This window comes from Peromyscus maniculatus, chromosome 1, assembly GCF_049852395.1.
Source record: "Peromyscus maniculatus bairdii isolate BWxNUB_F1_BW_parent chromosome 1, HU_Pman_BW_mat_3.1, whole genome shotgun sequence".
Lineage (NCBI taxonomy): Eukaryota > Metazoa > Chordata > Mammalia > Rodentia > Cricetidae > Peromyscus > Peromyscus maniculatus.
In genome coordinates, this window is record NC_134852.1 from 175,651,785 (window position 1) to 175,673,293 (window position 21,509).

At 41.3% G+C, this 21,509-nt stretch overlaps 1 protein-coding gene across 1 annotated transcript in view; it reads left to right on the forward strand.

Moving 5' to 3' along the window:
• Window positions 1–3,523: 3,523 nt before the first annotated feature.
• Ptar1 (protein prenyltransferase alpha subunit repeat containing 1) overlaps window positions 3,524–21,509 on the forward strand; it is a 31,949-nt gene continuing 13,963 nt past the window's right edge. The window contains exons 1-4 of the mRNA XM_006985374.4: window positions 3,524–3,705; window positions 12,976–13,145; window positions 19,175–19,241; window positions 21,377–21,481. Coding sequence (XP_006985436.1) covers window positions 3,620–3,705; window positions 12,976–13,145; window positions 19,175–19,241; window positions 21,377–21,481 — 428 coding nt within the window. The 5' untranslated portion in view covers window positions 3,524–3,619. The remainder of the gene's footprint in view (window positions 3,706–12,975; window positions 13,146–19,174; window positions 19,242–21,376; window positions 21,482–21,509) is intronic.

Here is a 21,509-nt window from a genome sequence, read left to right on the forward strand (position 1 = left end):
TGCCTTTAATCCCAGCACTGGGAGGCAGAGCCAGGTGGATCTTTGTGAGTTCAAGGCCAGCCTGGGCTACCAAGTGAGTTCCAGGAAAGGTGCAAAGCTACACAGAGAAAACTTGTCTCGAGAAAAAAAAATTTAAAGTTATTTTTGTTAGAACATACTGTACATATATTTCTACTCTTTTTCAAGGTATTGTATCTATACAGCTCATTTAACAATGTAATATAAATTTCTAGTCCTTGAAAATTATTATTACAAACTAATTAGGATAATAAAAAATACAGATTAGTAGTTAGTCCCCTATTACAATCAAGCTTGTAGTCATGTTAGGTATGTTTTCAAGGTCAAACAACTATATTTTAGATAGACAGGTGGTCTTTAAACACTTCAGAGACCTACAAAATATAGCATTTAAGATGTTTTAATAACATAAGGTTATTTTTTTATGACAATGAGACTTGTCTGTTCCTGTCAGCACCATTCTACTTCAGAGAAGATGATGGGCATTGAAGAAACTCTATATGAGTTTGCTTTCTTTGTGGCAAAAGTTAGCCACTGGGCAAGAAACTGCCTTTGCCTTGACTGCTGACAGTATGCTGTCCAAATTGGACAAGCAGGACACACAAAAAAGTGACTGCCAAACTTTACCAAGACAAGGTGGGACATTCTTCCAAAAATCCTGCTTCACAGAAAAGTCTGTCAGATATTGTAGACCTGTAGGCTGAAGATGGATGCCTCAAAATTCAAAGAGGAACCTTGTGTGACTGACCAGGCAGCCAGCTGTTTCTGTCATTTTTTAATTTTGGAAGTTGTTTGCTCTGCACTTCCTCTTCACTCAGGTAATTTTATATCCTTCTCAGGTCTCTGATGGAGTTGAAGACTAGACAGTTATAGTTATTTTTTCTTGTTACCAAATTCAAAAAAGAAACTTACAAAAGATGTGTAAAGTGTATAAGGTTGACGATGGATTTAGTGGCGCTCTTACCCTTCGAGGAAAAGTCACAGAACACAACAAAACCCACTAACAAGAGTTTTATTAAGGAAAGGAGAAAGGGACAGATGTGTTCATGCCTGCTGAAATGACCTGTGAAGAGGAGAGAGAGAGGACATGGGATCCACCTTTTAAGGACTACCCCACACATGTGCACATGGGCCCGCGTGGCTACTCCACACATGCACATAGATCACGTGGTCACACTGCATGCAATTTATGTGACCACACAGTGCATGGGTTATGTAGGACATATGACTAGGCAGAAATGACTAAGTGTCCTGCCAGGGAATGCATGATCATGGGGGCATGGCTGGATTTCCTATCAGTTGAGAGACATTAAAGGATAGTTTTGGGATTGGTGATGCAAGTTAGGATAGAAAGTGAATTAAAAGGATAGTTTGGGGTTGGTAATGCAAGTTAGGATAGAAAGTGAATTAGGGCTTTGCCCTTGTCTCTGGTATAGGACCTGCGGGGAGACTTGAGTGGGGTTCCCTTATAATCTTGTGGTCTGGGTGAGTGTGTGTGCGGGAGTTTGGGAGCAAGGGTGGAGCCAGGTTCCTGCCCTGGCGGGCTTCAAGCTCCTGGAGGCTCAGGAGGCTGAATTGATGATGCCCAGAGAATGGGAAACTGGGATCGGTCCAATAAAGGGAGTTGAAAAGCAAAAATTAAAAAAAAAAAAAAGTGAATTAGGTACAACACTCCGAACTCACCAAGATAGAATAGATAATGGAGTATTTTCTCTGAATTTGTTGAATGCAAATGGACTAGACATTGTTAATGTAATTCTTGCCTGTATATATTTTATATAGTTATTTTAGTTATTATATATAGTTTTACTATGTTAGTTAAAACTTGCTTTTTATTTAGACAAAAAGGGGGAAGTGTTGTGTGGTATTTTGACTGTGTTCTGACAAATAAAGCACCTGTCAGAGGGCAGCGCTAGCCAGTAGTTAACCATAGAGGTTTGGAGGACTGTAGAGAGAGGAGACAGGAAGTGGTAAGGCAGGACTGAGAGAGGATCTTGGTCCTTTTGTACTGAGGAACAAACGAGATAGGAAGAAACTGGCAGCTGCTCCCGGTTCTCTGATCTTTCAGGTTCTTATCCCAATATTTGACTCCTGATTTTTTTATTGATAAAGATTAATTAAATTAATGCTTCACAGTGTGCTCCTTCAGCTCTGCTCTTCGAAGTCAGGGCTATTCCCTAGTGCCACTAAGGGAAGGATCAATGGTTCTGATGAGAAGAAGCAGACTTATCTGAAGCTATTGGAGGACTGCATCATATTATTTTCTAAAAAAAAAAAAAAAAAAAAAAAAAGTGTGTGTGTGTGTGTGTCTTCCCAGAGAGGCCAGAAGAGGATCTGGATCTGGAGTTACAGGTGGTTGTGATTGCTAGAAACAAATTCTCTTAGTTGCTGAGCCATCTCCCCCCCCCCCCCTGGTATCCTACTCTTCAATAGGCCTCTTGAACTTACTCTTGGCCCAGAGATCTTAACATACTCCTTCATTTTACTGCTTCATCCTAGAACTTGTCAGAGAGCAAAGGTAGGTTGATTTTATGGTGTCTTCAACAGGTCCATCTTGCTTTCTACAATTTTGTAGGCTTTCCCTTGTTTCTTGACCAGGACAACGACCACCCATAGTTTGCTTTGTAAAACTTTTGGCTTTTAGAGATCCAAGTTTCATATAGCCTAGCCAGTCAAAGATGACCTTGAATTTCACATCCTCCTGTTTTCACCTCCCACGTGCTGGGATCACAGTCACAGCTGTGCACCATCTTGCCAGGCAATTTTTTTTTTATGATAAACTTGAAGCATGGGAGAAAAAAAGAACAGAAGGGGGAAGAGGAGGATGAAGAGGAACAACTACCACCACCAGTGGGAGGAGTCAGATTTTTGCACTCAGAAGAGACCAAACCAAAGCAAAACACCCTGCTATATAAAAATTTAATTACAATTATTTTAAAGTCCACATGGAACAGAGCGATCCTATACAAATTATTTGTGGGGCAACAGACATCAGGAACACATTGCCAGGGTCTTGGTTGTTGTTTTCTTTTATACTCCAAATTAACGAATCCATTACCAAACATTGTGCAAATCAACAACAGGCAAGTTTTTTTTGTTTTGTTTTTTGTTTTTGTTTTTTTTTTAAACCCCACCCCACCCCCCACCCCCGCTAGATCTGGAGGTTAATTTTTTTCCTTTACATTCTATATCTTTGCTTAATGAATTACAAAGCTCTAATTAAAAGGGCTACTTTAAATTTCAGAAACACAAAGTGGCACTGGGGTGCAAAAGGAGGTCAGCAACAGAACTCCTCCCGGGGTGGGCTGGCATGGTCTTGCCCTCTGGAGGTCGCTGGGAAGAGGCCAACCTGGCCCGAGCCTGCTCGGGAAGGTGCGAGGGACCCTCCTTCCTCCGTGCCAAGCGAACCAAAATTCAAGCAAAGCCAAGGAGGCAAGGGAGCGAGCCCAACTCGGCAGCGATGCGGCCCTCCCTGACCCGGAAGTGCTCGGGCGGCCTCGGCGAGGGCGCGCCTGAGCCAGCGCGCGCGCGCGCCCCCGCGGAACTCCCGCCGGCGGCTCGGGTTCTCCCGGAGGCGCGCCGGATCGCGGCGGCCGCCAACATGGCCGAGACGAGCGAGGAGGTGGCGGTGCTGGTGCAGAGGGTGGTGAAGGACATCACCAACGCCTTCCGCAGGAACCCGCACATGTGAGTCGCGCGCCCTGCGCCGCCGGGGTGGTCGGGGGCGGGCCGGTGCCGCGCTCTAGTCCACTCGCGGCTGCCGCTCGGGGCCCACGCGCGCTTCCGACAGGCGGAGCGCGGCAGGGACGGTCGCGCCGGGCCGGCTGGCCGTTACCGGGACGCGTGGCGGGCCAGTGTTGGGAAGCGACCTCGGAGAGCCACGTCGGAGCGTAGAGTTTCCTGCCGTGCCGGGCGCGTCCTGGGAGTTGTGACAACTCTTCTCCCCGCCGCCCTCCGCCCGGGTGCGCTTGCTCCGCGGGCCACCGCTGTGGGTCCCGGTGCCTGGGAGGCGGCTCTCGGGTGCATCCCGTGTGTGACTGTAGAGGGTTACCCACCCCATCGGTCTTTCCGCACCCTCGTTCGGGTTCCTAGAGGTGATGGGAGGCCGCTTTTGACTTTTCCACTCACTTGTCACAAAATTGCAACGCTAGTGGATGTAACAATTTTTGAAGGTGACCTGGATGGATCTCTCATAAAGCTGTAGCGAACTGGATACTTTTTATCAGAAGTGCGTCCGAAGTTACAGCCTAGCGCCTTACGGCAGGCTTTCTTACCCAGCACTGTTGCCCTCTATAAGTTCGCTGAAGGGCTGACAACATATATCTCCTCCTCCTCCCTGTCCAGTTACTTGTTATTTTCTAGGAAGATACTCTCAAATTTTTATTCTTTCCGGCACTCTACCTTCAACGAATGAGAAGAAAGCTACAAAAAGAGTTGCCTACATCAGTATAAAAAGAATCAGAAAGAAGCAAGAGTGTAGCCTATTTCCCATCCCCCCTCCCCTGGGGGAAACAAACATGGAGTCTAGTTTTGTATTTTCTCTTTGACTTTACAATTAAAATTTAATATTCCTTATCTTTTTTTTTAACTAGGACACGTGAATTATTTTAGAAGATTCCAGCCTCCTTAGCTTTTCCGACTACATGAAAGTCCAAACCTACATTTTAACAAAACGTTCTTTTTCTTCAAGGTGGTGTTCATAAAAGAATTTAGAAGCCCTCGGATGGCCTGCTCCCTTGTGGCAATTGGGCCTTAAAACTGTACTTCATTAAAGATGAAAGACTACTGCCCTCAAAACATACCTGCCAGCTCTGACAGATCCTAAGTCTTCTTCCTGTCCTCTTTTGACTGTTGACTTTTTTCAGAATGAATGTTTGGAGTGATTTCCTGGCAGTAGCCATAGTGGCTGCTGGGCCTTTTAAAGAATGCTTTGATGTCTTGTGTGTCAGTCTTTGAGGCCCTTTTTGAGAATTCCAGCCACAGTGCAAAGACACTTCCTTAAAAAAAAAAGTTGGGCAAATGAAGGGTTCATTTTTCATCATGGGGTGGGTTTTTTTTTTTTTTCTTCCTCTGAAAGAAATTGTAGCAAAGGTTAGAGGTCTAATAGAGTGATCACTTTAGTTTCTCATCTTTGAGGTAGACTAAAAATATATTAGGTAAAACTTAAGATTAGGATACTGGGTTAGGCAGGTTATCCAGGTGCAGTATGGAGCATTATGGAACAGGTCCCTGTTTTTCTGGATCACACTTAACAAAACTCTTAAAGGGCTTTGATGCTTCTCTCTTCATAGTTTTACCTCTGCAGTCTCATGAATATATACTCCATCAAAACTTAGGATTATCTGTAAGTATTTGGGTCATTTGAGATCTGAGAGTTTGAGCTAAGTTGGACACTCAGTTATGTAAACTGAGCATTTAAATAGCTCAGTTCATTATTTAGCATCTGTCAGCAGCTGCATTTTAGTACACATTCCCTACAGTAGAAATGTCTTCTAGCTATTATCTTTTAAAATGTCTTGTACGTCGGGACGAAGTGCTGGTATGTCTTTGCTCAGTCTAGTCATTTTAGACTAAAAAACGCTGTATTTCTAGTAAAAAAAAAAAAAAGACGTCTGCCTTTAAGTTAGTCTCCAATATTATAAGTTTTGTATTATTTGCCTTTTTTTTCCTTTTTCTCCAATGTGAGATAGATTGCCAATTTATTAACATCTACTCCCTTGAATATATTAACTTTGTTTCTGTAGAAATATCTACCTCAAGCAGTCGAAGGTTCAATAAGAGCTAGAAATGGTGTTTCTATAGATATAAACTGGTTTTCCCCAGGCTCAATATCTTCTCAATTTTGTAGGGCTAATGAGAATTCAAAGCACTAGACTTAGTCTCAGTCCCTTCACTCCTTGCCAGAACACTGCGCAAAGTGAAAAACACAATGCAGATACTGTTTGGTAGGAGACTGGGAATCCTATTGGGTTCCCTTCAACTAGTGGTTTGACCCAGGAATATCTATTACCATGAGGTATAGACTGTGCCTTAATGTGGAAGACAGCTGTTTCCTGTACAGGCTAATTAGGCCATCATGTTAATATTCTTTTTATCCAGCAAATTGGTATTTTTTATTGAACATCTACATTTATTTGAGGAGCAATAGGTACCATATTCACTATAAGGGACAAGAAGAAGTACAAAAATACCGTTTGTACTGAAGCCACATTTCTGGTGTGATTAAATTACATCTGCTGTATTAGCCACGTGTATGATTGAACACTTGGAGTGTACTTAATGTTAGTGAGAACTGAACTTTTGATTGATTATCATATAAGAAGTGAGTTCTATGTTGTGTAGTGTGGGTTTAGTGGAGACCTGAGACTGAACCTGCCTGAGCAGTAAATTAACCGTACAATATAGTTCTTAGTGAGGATTTGTTAGCAGTATTGTAAGAGAAGGGAAGCCGAGTGTATCTTAGCTGAGGCAGCTTTTTACATGAACATCAAAGTCTGAGTGGGACTTCAGTGTTAGAAGAAACTGGGAGCAGTACATTGATCAAAAGCAGCAAGATGTGGTTGAAAAGATTCCACAGGAATGAGTTAATCGAAAAGATTTGGTTATAGAAGTCCTTCACTATCTGGCCTAATTGTTGCATTCATGTGTATAGGAAAAGAACACTCCCATTTGACAGGTAAAATGCTAGTCTTGAGATAACTGTACTGGGTGCTAAGCATATAGATTAGTGCACAGTTGAGAAAGAATTCCTATCCTTAATGGAACTTCAATCAACACACAGCTTATGAAAGTAGGCAGCAAGGGTAAGAAAGACATTATGAACAGTGATACCCAGGAGACTTTCTTTGGATTACAAGATCAAGATAGTTCTTTCAGAGGGACTAGCATTTTTAATAGAGACACAAGTGATGATACACTTCTAATCAATAGGAAGGCCCCACAGAAAATTGTTAAGTAAGGGTGTAATAATGAAACACAGTTTAAAGTTGTCTGCAGGTTGAGGAATATGAAACCACAGAATACAGTGGTCTTATACATGTGGTTTACTCATTTAAGTGATAGTATAGTTTTTAAAATTTTGTTTAGAATTTGAGTCCTGGGTTGAACCTTGTCATTTTATTTGCAAACCCAATATACTTTGATAAGGCTCTCATATATAAAACGAGGCAGATTTTTATTGTAAATTATTGCATAGAGTAAACGCAGAATGTGGCATGTAATACACAAACATCAATTCCTGTTTTTGAAATAATGTCAGTAATGTAGTTTCAGTGGTACAAAAAGTAATTTGAAAATTAATGAGGTCTCTGAAATATCTTCAGTACCAGTCAAGTTTTAATTATTAATATGCAAGTGTCAGTTCCTGTAGATATTTTACTGTTTCCTTTTTGGTCATGCTAGAAATAATTGCAGCATATAAAACAAAACTAACTATTCAATAAAGATATTTATAAATTTCCAGAATCTGGGCCCTTTCTGATTAATTGTGACACTTTACAGAGTTCCTGTTTAGTACTGGGGTCAGTGCATCCTGCCTAGAAGGGAACTTGCTTGACACAGCTTTTGTGAGCAGAACAGTAAGCCATAGATAAAGGAAAGCCCTAGATGACAGTTGTTTCTGCACCGTATAGACAAGAGAAGCTGCTACACATTGGAACAGAGTTGACATCCATGTGATACAAACCTTGAACCCCATTGGGTCTCTACTGTACAGTGAGACACCCGAACACTATGCTGTGTGGGATCTGAAGTCAAGGTGCTGGTCCGTTCCATGTTGTTTCTCCATCAAGGCACCCAATCATTGAGCCTTGTTGGATCTGTGTGAGAAGATTAAAACTTTTGCTGCCCTAGGTCTGGGTTTCTTTGAAAGCCCCTGACCTGGGTCATGCGCAGAATATTTACCTGAGCAAATGGTTAAGTACAGGACTCTAAATTTCTAGAAACTTAAAAATATGGGGGAAAAATTCATAAAGACTTTTTGGGAGGAATAATTGGAAATTATCTGATGCTTATAATCATTGTAAGCATTTAAAATATCAATTATGTAGGGTATCTTAAATATTAACTTCTAAGTTTTGTCAAGTTTATGTACGATGTGATCTCATTTTCTCTAAAAATACTTGAGGAGGACAAAAAGACATATACACAAACATGAGTAGCAGTGGAGACAGGCTTTTAGTTTTTATTTGTCCTGAGTTTTCTATATTTTGAGTATGAGATTATAACTTAAACTGGAGACCCAGATTCTTAAGATAGCTGCTAGTAATGTTGACTTCAGGCAATCCCCTAAAGCTCAGTGGACCTCATCTGATAAAAGGAGACACAGAAGAATGAGCTTCCTGCTTGTTTTAAAATGATTTAGAATTCTAAATTGCCTGAAAAAATTAGACAGTAATCTAAAAGAATAGATACAGAAACCTAAATTGAAGCATTCTATTGTTCTGAAGCTTATGGAACACATATTTTTCTAAAGAAAATGCTATAATTTTTTAGCAGTAACAAAATACTCTGTCTTAGGGTCAAATAACTTGACAAAGGATTAACATTTCCACCTCAGCTTTCTATTGCCCTCTAACCAAGAAACTTGACATTGGATGACCTCAGGCTGTTAAATGAATTGATAAATTTTATCTTTGCCCAGTACTTCCTAGTTTACCACATTATTCACCTTTGGTTTTCATAACAAGCAAGGAAGAGAGTAGATTCCTATATTTCAGATGAGCGGTCCAGAGGTAAAGGACCTAATGCATCACACTGGCCATTGGTGATAGAAGGGAGACTAATTAGCCGGGGCTGCTATCAAGAAGCTGTTGTCTCTCAATACTGCATCTTTTCTTTTCTTTTTTCTTCAAAGGTTTGCATCCTTATGACTTTCATTCTCTTTACAAGTTTCACTGTATATACTTTGAAAGCTGAGTACATGCTTGCCCATTTTCTTTACTGGAGATGAAATACAGTTCTGCACTTTTACAGATGGGGAGGGTGAGGTCTGTCGAGGCTCAAGTTGCATGTTAGATGACCTGTGCTGTTCTCAGTTCACTGTGTTACAAAGAGCAGAGGTAATATTCTCCTGGAATAACCTTTGAAAGCTGTGTAAATGTCACTGAGGAGCAAGGATGACCATCCGTTCAAATTCAGTCCTAGAGCACCTCTTTCCCCAAGGTTCTTTGTTTTTTGAAAGTTTCTTGGATGTGTAGCCAGCCACAGTAGTGTGTTTTTTTAAATTCTGCAGATGGCTTTGTCCTATAATTTAGGTACCAAATTAGTACTTGGATATTTTATATCTAGTACAACCATAGTGAGCAAAACTTGTTTTTAACATTGTGAATTGAAGTTTAAAAAACCTCCTCCCAAATAGTATATCCGGAAGCTGGGATTCTTTTATTCTTGCTAATGTAACATTTTTGGTTTTAGCCCTGAAATTCCTTGAAGTGTTATAAGTAGTTATTAGATCTCACAGAACAGAATCTCTTGAGTAATTAAATTGAGGGGTTGGCTTTTTCATTTGATTTTGCTAATTTTAGGTTATTCATTTTTTGTTTGTTTGTTTGTTTGAGACAGGGTCTCACTGCTGTTTAGCCCTGGTTGGCCTGGAATGCACTATGTAGATCAGGCTGGCCTTGAAGTCACAGAGATCCTCCTGCCTCTACCTCTCAAGAGCTGGGATTGAACGAGTTATTTTTCTGTCATTAGGTTATTCAACTTCACATAGCCAAAATGTGAGCACCAGGAAACATGAGAGGTTCATATATATAGCCCAGTGATTGGGCATGGCTAGTTGTGTGTACAGTGCCATAAATGGATCATGTTGTTAGGACCAAGTACAGATGCAAAGGCATGCTTTGAAAACTGAATATTAGGGGTTGGGGATTTAGCTCAGTGGTAGAGCACTTGCCTAGCAAATGCAAGGCCCTGGGTTTGATCCTCAGCTCCAAAAAAAAAAAAAAAAAGAAAGAAAGAAAGAAAAAGAAAACTGAATATTGACTTGAGGTGTTCTTTCAGGATTTTCCTCACAGAACTTCCTTCTCGTTACAGGAAGAGCCAAGTGGTAACCTTTTATTGTAGACATAGACACCTCACAGAGAAACTCTTAGAAGTCTGTGGTACTTTGTTTATTCATTTTTGCATTGTCAGAAACTAAAACTGTACCATAGATTCTGTGAATTGTTTTTATATGGTGATAGCACTAGTGTGGCACATCAGTATTAAGAGACCTTTGAATCTACTGAATGTGTTGTGGTGTAGGTCCCAAAGTCTTCTGGAGCAATAATTACTTTGGAAGAAATGTTAGTAGCCTTGTTTATTGGCACATGAGAGTGGGTTGCCTCTGAACTCTCCAGTGCAGAGGTCTTTCTGGATGGATCGTTTTAGGTGTGTGCTTCTGACTTGTGGTGACTTAACAGAAGAGGGCTTTCTTATAATCTCTTATTAAACAGGTTTGTCCCTTTTTTATACCTATACAGCTTTCTTCTTGGCAAAATAATTCTAGGGACTTAAAAGACAATGTCACACATTCTAAAGATCAACTTTTTGTTTATTTTTAAAATTTATTTTGGTGGGGGAAGGGAGACAGTGTCTCATATAGTTCTGATTTGCTATATGACCCAGGATGACCCGGCCTTGAACTCAGAGATCAATCCACCTGCCTCTGTCTCCTGTGCCAGGCCTGCTTCTGCCTCTCAGGTTCAGAGATTGCAGGCCTGTGCTATCAGGGCAGATGTGAGTGGTGCTTGGGGTCAACTCTGGAACTTCAAGAATGCCAGGCAAGCACTCTATCTACCGAGCAGCATCTTCAACCCTGTTCTTTTCTGTGAAAAAGAGATTTGGGTATGGAAAGATGGCTCAGTGGTCACAAGCACGTGCTGCTCCTGCAGAGGACAGTGCAGTGACCAGCATCCATGGCATATCCAATGGCTCACAACCACCTGTATGTACTCCAGCTCTGGGGATCTGGTACCTTGTCCTTCCTGGGGCACCACCACACACAATCTTTTTCTAAAAAATGAATAGGCACATTTTAAAGATAGCTTTAAACAAATTTCTCTCTCTCTCTCTCTCTCTCTCTCTCTCTCTCTCTCTCTCTCTCTCTCTCTCTCTCTCTCTCTCTCTGTGTGTGTGTGTGTGTGTGGTGTGTGTGGTACACAAGCATGTGTTTTTGGATGTGGGAGCATAGAAGGCAGATAAGAGCATTGGTTATTTGGTCCTACCATTTTTCAGCTTATTCTTGTGAAAAAATGTCTCTCACTGAACCTAGCACTTTATTTTGGCAAAAATGACTGGCCAGAATTCCTGGAACCCTTTTGTCTTTGCCCCCAGCAGCACTGGGATTTCAGGCAAGTGTGGTCAAAGCTGACTTTGTACATGGGTGCTGAAATCCCAACTCCTCCTCGTGCTAATTCATGCATTCCACTTGCAGAATCATCTTTCTAACTCTCTACTGTTAGTGTTAGAGCCAAGAGCAGAAGAAGGTGTTAAACGCCCCCCCCCCCCCCAATAGCTGGAGTTACAGGTCAGAATAAGCTGCCGGACATGGTTGCTGAACTGCACTCATGTCCTCTGCAAATCGGCAGTTACTCTTAACCTCTGAGCCATCTCCCCAGCCCCTCTCACAGAGTGCTCGTTACTCATGAAATAAAGGACATCCTAGTGAAGAAATTGTGTAGGTAAGAATTTTAACCACTTTTGCAGATGAAAGATATGAGTTGGTTTTATAAATATTTGTTTCATTTGCTCCATGAAGTCACACTCCACACATTGTTTATTAATCAAGTCTATTTTTAATGCAGGTTTTCAACTTCAGGTGGATTGGCTGATCATATTCTGAAATATATTTTGCATTTTGATATTTTTATCATAAGGATGACTTTAAAAAAAAACTCAGCAGTATGTAGAGGGAAAATGAGCCAAAAATTTCATAGACAAGCTAGCCTTTAATAATAATTTGTTTCTGTTCCACATTTATTATTATAGTAGGCAAATATAAACACACATTGGTTTACATTCTTAAAAAATGGAATAATTCAAAAAAATTCTTCCTCACTCATTACCTCTGTTTCTCAAAAAAAAAAAAAAAAAAAAAAAAAAAAAGTCGTGGTGTCTTTCCAAGGAAAATTTAAAGTATCTATATATATTATAAAGAATTTATTTAAAAGGCTTTTCATTATACATTTTGCTTTCTTCCCATATTCTTGGCAGGTAGACAGTAAGTGCAGACCTGCATCATTTCTTAACAGCACACCACTGAGCTGTGCTTCCTTTACCTGCATTATGCTGTTAAAACATTTGGGTTGTTTCCTGTCTTGATGCAGTGTTGTGTTTAGGGTGGGGTAACTGCACGATTGGAGTCTGTGCTTTAAATGCTGCAAGGTGTCTTCAAATTGTCATCTAAAGAAGCTGAATTTTCACTCCTACCAGCAAGGAGAATTGCAGTGTGCTGTTTTCCCTGTACTTTATTGTTTCCAACAAACCACATTTAAAAAAAAAAAAAAAAAATCATTTGTTGCTACAACTCCAGTAAATGAGCTTAGTTTTATATATATATTTTGTCTTTTAATTTTTTCAAGGCAAGGTTTCTCTGTGTAGCCCTAGCTGTCCTGGAACCCACTCTGTAGACCAGGCTGGCCTGGAACTCACAGAGATCTACCTGCCTCTGCCTCCCAAGTGCTGGGATTCAAGTTGTATACCACCACGCCCTCTTAGAATTAAACTTTGTTGTTGTTGTTGTTGTTTCCAAGACATGGTTTCTCTGTGTAGACCTGGCTGTCCTGGATCTCACTCTATAGATCAAGCCTGCCTCTGCCTCCAAAGTGCTGGGATCAAAAGTGTGCATCCCCACCACCCTCTTAGTTATATTCTTAAGAGAAATAAATATACGAGGCTTTTTAAATGCTTTAAGGAACTAGAAAAAATTAAAAGCCAGTATTATCTTCAATTTATTTTTATGTCTTACATCTTTAGAGATGAGATTGGCCTGATCCCATGCCCCGAAGCAAGATATAACCGGAGCCCTATAGTCCTGGTTGAGAACAAGCTGGGTGTGGAGAGCTGGTGTGTCAAGTTCTTACTGCCGTACGTCCACAACAAGCTCCTTCTGTACAGAACAAGAAAGCAATGGCTAAACAAAGACGGTGAGTATGAGTTTGTCCTCCTCCAAGGGAGGAGCTCTTCCCGGGGGTCGGCATTCCTGGACCCTGGTTTTGGCTCTTCTCTGCACTGCCTGAGCAGGTGCTCAGCCTCTGTCAAATGAAGAGCTTAGCCTTGAGCGTTCGTGTTCCTGTTTGGAACCACAGTGATTATAACGGAAGTGTCTCAGGCAGGATTCAAGCCACCTGCTGCAGCCACAGCAGATTTACGTGTTCATATGCCGAGGTCATTTGTAAGATTTTGTTTAAGGATAGCATCCTATCTATAATTTAAAAAAAGAAGAAATTAACCACTGATTTCTGACCCCTTAGCATTGTCCGGATGACAGAACTTGTTTCTGTAGCAGTTCAAGGAGCTCGGCCAGGTGCTCTTCTAGAGCTGCTGTGTGGCCCATCTGTGGTTCTGCTGTGCTGAGCCACTGAATCTCACTTGAGATCAGGCCTTCTGAATCGCAGTGCCAAAATGAGAAAGTCACAACTAAGAAGGAAAAAACCTTGGCCTTTGCTTCTTCCCTGGTTCTCTAGTCGCTAATTTCCCACCTGGTCTCTTCCCAGCGTTCCTCAAATCCTGCCCTGGCTGCACACATTCTTCTTAGCCTTTTCAGGCTCACCTTGGGACTCACTTCTGGGTAGCGCTCACCTAAGCCTCTTCTGCATTTGTAAGACCCTTTCCCTTCCTCATCAGCAGCATCTGAGAAGTGCCCAGGGTGCCCGGAGGGTGGCTTTCAGTCAGACTTTATTTTCTAAGCAATTTTAATTGTCTTTTCTGGAGTCATTTCCCAGGGCTGCTCTTACCAGAAGCTGCTCCGAGGACTGTGGGCATAAAAGGTGAATAATACCTGCTTCCTTTAGCTCAGAAGTTTCAAGTTGAGTGCCAGAAAACCTCTTGAGGAGAGAAGTGTGTTGCCAGCTGTAGCACATCGGATTTCCTTGAATTCTTCTCAGTATTGTCCTTAAAAGGCTGTCCAAATAGGTTAGTAGTGCTTTTTCCTGTGTGGACCATGACATAGTCTGAGTTTTAGTGAGAGGTGGTTTCTATTTTCCCTGTGGCTTGTTTCATTTCATTGGTCCTCTTATACATGTTTCTAATTCAAAGTGCTGCCTAAACTTGGTGTGATGTTAATGGCATGGCCTGACTTTAGGGCACATACTTCAAACAATTGTAAGGGATTTGGCTTTTGTTAGATCTCCTTTTTTATTCTGTCACCACGGCATAGGCTTCAGAGAGCCATAGGACTCCACCAAGTCATGTTTTCCAAATGAAGCTGCATTGTTTTTACCCTGGTGTGCGGAGTAAAAGGTGTGACTTAACCTAGGCATACTAGCTGGACAGAGTAACTGTCTCCGGGAGAAGAAGCAGTGAGAATTTTAAAGATCAAGTCTAAGTTGTCTCATAGCATTAGACTTTGCCCATTCGTGTACCTAGCTCAACTCACCTCTGTCCTGTGGCCATCAAATCTTTGTGGGCACCATACTGCAGACTTTGCTATCTTATACACGTGCTTTCCATCGTGATAGCCCCACGGGATGCTATCAGGACACACAGGCAGGTTTTGATTTTATCTTGGATCACCTGGATGAGAGCTATGATAATCTAAAGTGTAGGAAAGGGAGCATAGTTCAGTGCAGTGCCCCAGACCACTCAGGTCATAGGCTGTACTGTCAGTAAAAGAAGTAAATCTGCTTTGATGTCTGAAAATGCTAATGTAAAAATATTGTGCCAGATTTATGAACTAAAACATTCAGAATGCAGCTGACTCTTGCTAAGGAAAAATAAATCCACAATTTTTAGTAAAATGCCATTAATTTGAAACTGTTTTTTTTTTTTCTAGAAACAACTATGTTCTAGTCTCTGACTTGATTGTGTGCTACACCCTTATTTTGACTTTGTATTGTCATCATCGGCCTGGTCCCTGGTTGTCAGCATTAGCAAGCTGAATTCACACTCATCCCCTGGGAAGCCTTTCTGTCTGCTTCAGGAAGCAGCAGGTCTCTGCACTCTGTGGGAGTCCTTTATCTGGGTGACTTTCTTAGTTGTCACTCACCATAGTATATTGTAGTTTGTTATTTAAACATTTTTTTCCTGCTAGACTGTGGGTCACTGAGAACAAGGATTATGGCTCTTACTCAGTACCATTAAGTGTTGCTTGTCAGATTAGCAAGAATTCTTAGCTTAGTCCACCATTCAGGGTCTGTGTACTGTAATAAATAGCTTGATCTTAAGCTGTTCTTCATATGGTACTTGAGTATATTTTGGAAGGAGAGTAACCAGTGTACTATCTTGAATTTATTTATTTTTAGATGCACAGAAACCATTCTCTGTCAGAATAGTTGTAAAACCTGGACTATTGCTAGAGTGAAGTACAGCAAAGAAAGTGTATTCGCTCAGCCTCTGACTTCAGGAGTATCTGTGTGTGCTTTTCTTGTTCCAGCTGTAATTTAGCTACTTCCTGTGTATAATGTGCCCAGATTAATTTTCTGCCTGTGAGATGATGATGGATTAGTCATACATTGGAATCTGTATAGTAAGCATGTATTTATGGGCATGTGTTTTGTATTCCGAGAGAGACCTGTCTGATTTCAAGGGTCCGTAGGATATTGAGTAGCTCATGTCTTCTGGGTGAGGCTGTAGAGAAAATGGTCTGTAGTCAGTGACATTTAGAGAGGTGAAATCATTACAATCAACTGTTACTGACACGTGTTTATCTTTAGAGCTTGGTTCATCCTTCCTGTATAGGACAAAGCATTTGCTAAAAGTGTGTTAGCATCTGCTTTGCTGGAAGACAGACCTGAAAAGCCGGAGCATCAGCAGACTGAGGTTCAATTACTTAATCTCGTTCTTCCTTTCTTCTCCCTGAAAGGGAATACTGACTGAGACTTCAAGATTTTCTTGCTTATCTGACGCTTCCATTTTTAACCTCTCTCTCTGTCTCGATTGGCCCATTCCTGTTTGCTTACATTATACTTTCCCCCCACTTCTTGCCTCGGAACTTGACTTCTGAATGAGGAAAGATGAGAAGATTGTGAGGAGGAGAAAACCCTGGTTGCACTTAATACTTGACACCACTGAGGACTGTCAAGGCTGCTGGTGTTTTAAGTCCCAAGATTCTTAGATGCTGTTAGATGGTCACTGCTCATCTTAGATTTCTTCACTTCCTGCTAGGCATCCACTCGTAGTAGTGCCTGTGGAACTGACTAGGAGATGCAAACTTGGTAATGAAAATTAACATTAGAATTCAGTGTTCACTGTATGTTAGATAACCTGATACCTCATGCTTTTAATCACTTAACACTTCTGTGTGAGCTGCATTTATATTGAGAAAACACTAAAGCACAATGAGATTGAGTGAGTTCCTTACCAGTTTGCTTTTGCCCAGAACTCCCAGGAAGTGGCGATGCAGGGCTGTGATCCCAGCAGCAGCCAGCTGTCTGGCAAAGGAAGCACTCCATTGATGGGCCTTCCTGCACAGCCTCTCGCTGATGCGTGGGCACTTCCGCATTGACTGTCTGTGTTCCTGAGTTCTGCCTGTGCTGCTGCACAGAGCTTCTCTCTCGCTTGGAGGGAGGAGGGGAGGAGAGTTGCAGGAAACATACAAACAGGCATAACTCTCAGTGTTACGTTTTCTGTCCTGTAGAAAGAACCATGGGGACCGAGAGCCAGTTTACTTAGGCAGTGGAACAGCCTTTGGAGCAGTTGCCGACATCAAGGAACTCCACGGCTTCCCTCTCCCATATAACCTCCCCTACGCTATGGTGCGTGCTGGGGCCCTGAGGGCTGTTTTCTCAGGTCCGGAATTAGCCAGTTTCACTGAGAGCATTGCAGACTCTCTGTGCTGCAGTTGTGCTGTGCCCCCCAGTCTCAAAGCATGCTGGGTGTGACATCACTCTCCTTTGGCTTTCCCATACCCTCTGCCGTGCCTTACCACTGCACTCCTAATCCCCATGGGGACACTTTAAGAATTAGTCACCGCTGCTTCGGAAGGCCCCCGGTGGTGTGTGTTGTCTGTTTGCCTTTTCCAACAAGAAGATAACCTTATGAAGGGTAAGATCGGGTCTTATTAGAATTACACCTGTGCTCTGAGTCCTGAGCCTGTTCAATCTTTGCTCATTGTTGATACTTAGAACATTTATGGAATTAAGTGAATAGTGATATAGAATATTATATTAGTTCCCTTGGCAAACATTAAATTAGTGCCAAAAACTATTAAGAAATTAAAGAAAAAAGGATATGACTTAGATTGTTCTTTATATGCACAGCACGCTTGCACATAGGAACTTGCAGTGGGGAAAATGTGGGGCACAAGTCAGAGTGTAGTTCCTGCTTCTCACTTTTTGAATATTTAAATCATCAGTAGAAGAATCATAAGGGTCCAACAAATGCTAATCTTTTTACTAAGATTGTGTGGTGATAGAAAAATCAATAGTTAACCTGACCATTTTTAAGGGTAGATATGAGATACTTATGTGTTTGCTCTCATGTTTGAAGTTTATCTTGTACTGAGTACTTCAAATGCCTCATTTATCCCTATAGCCAGGCATTTCAACCACAGTATAACTGATAGGACCAAAGTATCAGGTCACATACCTTGTCACATACTAGTTGGTTAAAACTCTGAGCCTCGGGGCTGAAGAGATGCCTCAGTGGTTAAGAGCACAGGCTACTTTTCCATGGGACCCAGGTTTGATACCCTGCATCCACAAGGTAGCTCACAATGGTCTGTAACTTCAGTTTCAGGGCATCTAGTGACCTCTTCTGGCCTCTGCAGACGCCAGGCACACAAGTGGTTCACAGATATAATATAGACAAAGCATCCATACACAGAAAATAAAAATAATCTTAAAAACCCTCTAAATTTCCTTTTCCTGCTGTAAAGCTGAACAAGAGTGGCTCGGATCCTGACTGAGAATGTAGTGAACTAGTGTGAGTAAAGCATTTAGTGTTGTACTGCTCCCTCCTGGCTGTGCCACATTGCCTCGGGAAGGAAGTGTGTCGACAACTTCTGTGTTATAGTCACTTGGTATTTAATACAGCTGGGGCCTTTATCTACTTTTGCAATATGTCTCTAGATTGATAATAGCAATTCTAAAATTCTCTTCAATTTTAGTAACAAGAAAATGTCCAGATTTGATCAATTTAGTTCTTTTAAAAGTAGGTTTATGGAGTTTATTTGTACCCATGAACATGTTGTTAAGACCACCACGAAGAATAAATAATCTAGTAACTTTGAATAGCATATCCTCAATGAACTGAAAACAGTAAACAAAAATGATCAGTGATCACATGACTTAAGGTATAAACATGTAAGATAAAACATAGTAGAGCGTTGTTTTTTTTCTTTTAACCCATCACATTGATGTTTTAAAATATAATCATAATAAGGTTAGAATTGGAACATAAGCAGTCACATTACTCTCGGAAGTATAAAATAGTCACAGTGCATTTAGAGGGCAAGGTACAAGTAGTCTCATTTGACTTTTGTATTGTTTTGCCATGGAGATTCTCTTTTAGGAAATACATCCTAAGAAAATAGAAGAGTAAGTCTTTAGAAATGATTACTGTACTTTTATCATTGCTATCCTGTGTGAAATGTGTAGAAAAAGGGGGATTTTTTTTGCAGCAGAACATAAATTGGATTGTGGGTGATTTTTCTGTTCTCTCTTTTGAAAACTTCCATATAGTTAGTGCTTGAGACATTAGTAGAATTAATTAAATGGTGGTTTCAAAATTATTTCTTAGTGCAAATTAAATTACTGCCAGAGCTACTAAAAGAATGGAAGATGAATTATTCTTTATGGGCATATTAAAAAGTTGTTAACTTTTAAAATAATTGTACAGATCACAAATAGAAGACAATCTTGGGGATAACAGTCACACCACTGAGATCTAAAAGTGTGTCTGACATTTAAAGCTAATCCAACCTGCATACAGGTTGTGATGAGTGGACGAGGGCCTTTGAAGGAGGCAGGCTTTGACAGGCAGGACTGTGTTTTCAATACGGCTCTCTTTGTTTTAGAATTGATCGATGTCACCTGCACCCTGCTACTTCTCAACCCAGACTTCACCACCGCATGGAATGTGAGGTATGTCGTTTTCGTCAGTGGTGAAATGAAGCTTGCCCAGACTTCTGAAGACAGTTATAACCCTGTGACCTTGTTAGCTACTTGGAGATCAAATAGAAACCATTTGTCCATAGCATCCTGAGTTTGTTTCTTATACAAATTCTTCATAATATCTCCATGACAGTTCTAACACATGTGCGATGCCCCTTATAATGTTTTTCCTGTAAGCATTTTCCCCTAAACTGTAGATCGTACCTGCTGAGTTACAGTGTGCTGTTTGATGCCTGCTTGTGTTTTCTTCCCTTTTTGGGGAGTTTAGGCATTTTGTGTGATGATTGGAGCACTAGGCATTGCTTGAGAGTTTGGCTACACTGGGGTGCAGGGAAGGGTATGGGGTAAGGTTTAAGGCCACACAACCAGTGTGGTGCTGTGAGACAGCCACTTGTAATGTCTGATGTGCAGGACTTGAAAGAAGGATCACATTTGATTAATTAAGACAAGAGCCATTTCTATTGAAGGGTTTTTTGTTTTGTTTTGTTTTTCAGTTAAATAACCCAAATGGGCATGTGAGCGTAAATCAACTGCTATTCATTAGACTAAAACAAATTCTCTTGAAGGAAAGCAGAATGTGATTGATAGGAAAAGTAAAGTCTGTTGAATGTTCTGAATTATTTTAAATTTTCCCACAGGATAGAGTCATAAAAATTACAATTCTTTATCAGAGATAATTTAAATCACATTTTATTTAATTTATGTGTTTTAAACAAGGTCACATTATACTGGATTTTGTATTTATAAGTGATTTTAAGAATTTAGGTAACTTCAGAGTGGCTCTGCCGCTCTGAGCAAGTTCCTTCACCTCTCCAAACTTCAGTTAGCACATCTGTAAAATTAAGATATCTGATGGAACCGTATGAAACTATCCGGTCCCTGGTAAAAGGAACTGGGCTTTCTGGAGAAATAGCTGAATCATAGCCCAAAGCAGGCATATACAGAATGGGCCTGGAGCATCTGGGAGCAAGAAAGTAAAGAAAGAGGTTTTAAGAATAAAATGCAGTGGGCCAGGGACCAACTGAGAGAACTTCTGGAAGCAGAAGCTACAATGATTCGAGCAGCAAAGTGCATACTTACAGTGCTGTCTTCTTATCCTGGGAAGAAGATGTGTTCCAAGGCCCCTCCCTGTGCCTTCAAACCCGCTGAGTGACTGCTCACTGTAGACAGCATGAATACCCTGGACAAACGAGTCGCATCCTAAATCCTGCAACGTGGGAGTTCATCAGATGCTCAGAGCTACTTGTCATTTAAAATTTAGGAATTGTTTCTGAAATTTTCCATTTAACATGTTCAAACCATGGTTGACTATTGTCTTCGTTAGATTTTTATTGCTGGGCTAAAACACCATGACTCAAATCAACTCAGGGAGGAAAAGGTTTATTTCAGCTTAGAAGTCTCAGGTCACAGTCCATCACTGAGGGAAGTCAGGGCAAGAGCTCAAGGAAGGAACCTGGAGGCAGGAACTGAAGCAGAAGAAATGGAAAAACACCACTTACTGGCCTGCTTCCCCATGGCTTGCTCAGCTCACTTTCTTATATAACTCGGGACCAAGAGTAGCACAGTGACAGTAGGCTGGGCCCTCCCATATCAATCATTAGTCAAGAAAAAGCCCCCCAGACTTGCCCATAGGCCAGTTTTATGGTGGCATTTTTCTCAGATGAGAGATCTCTTCCCAATGACCCTGGCTTTTGCAGCATGATATTAAAGTATGTGCAGTGGTTTCTAAACTGTAATGTGGTTTACACTGTCTCCAGTTTAGTGTCTCTGGGACAAGACCTTAGGATTCGCTTATCTATTGAGTTACAGATGGTGTCAGTGTGCTGATTTGAGATGCGCAGCCCTGAGCCCACAGTCTAGTCCTCCCGTCCCCAGCACCAAGATTGCAGACACCCCTGCAGTGCCTGTTTCTGTGTGGGCTCTGCGGCTCAAACTCAAGCCCTCACACTCAGGCAGCGGACACTTTCCTGACTGAACTCTCTTTCAGCCTCTCTTTGTTGTTGTCCATTCTCTAATAGTTCTTCGTGGTTCACCATGAGATTTTATTAAAAGCAATAAAAAATGCTTGAGTAGAAAATTGATGCCTATTTTTCTTTTTGTTACAGGAAAGAGCTCATCCTTTCTGGCACTCTAAGTCCAATTAAGGATCTGCATCTGGGAAAACTAGCCTTAACTAAGTTTCCTAAGAGTCCAGAGACATGGATTCACAGGTGTGATTGATAGGCAGTTTTGTATCCC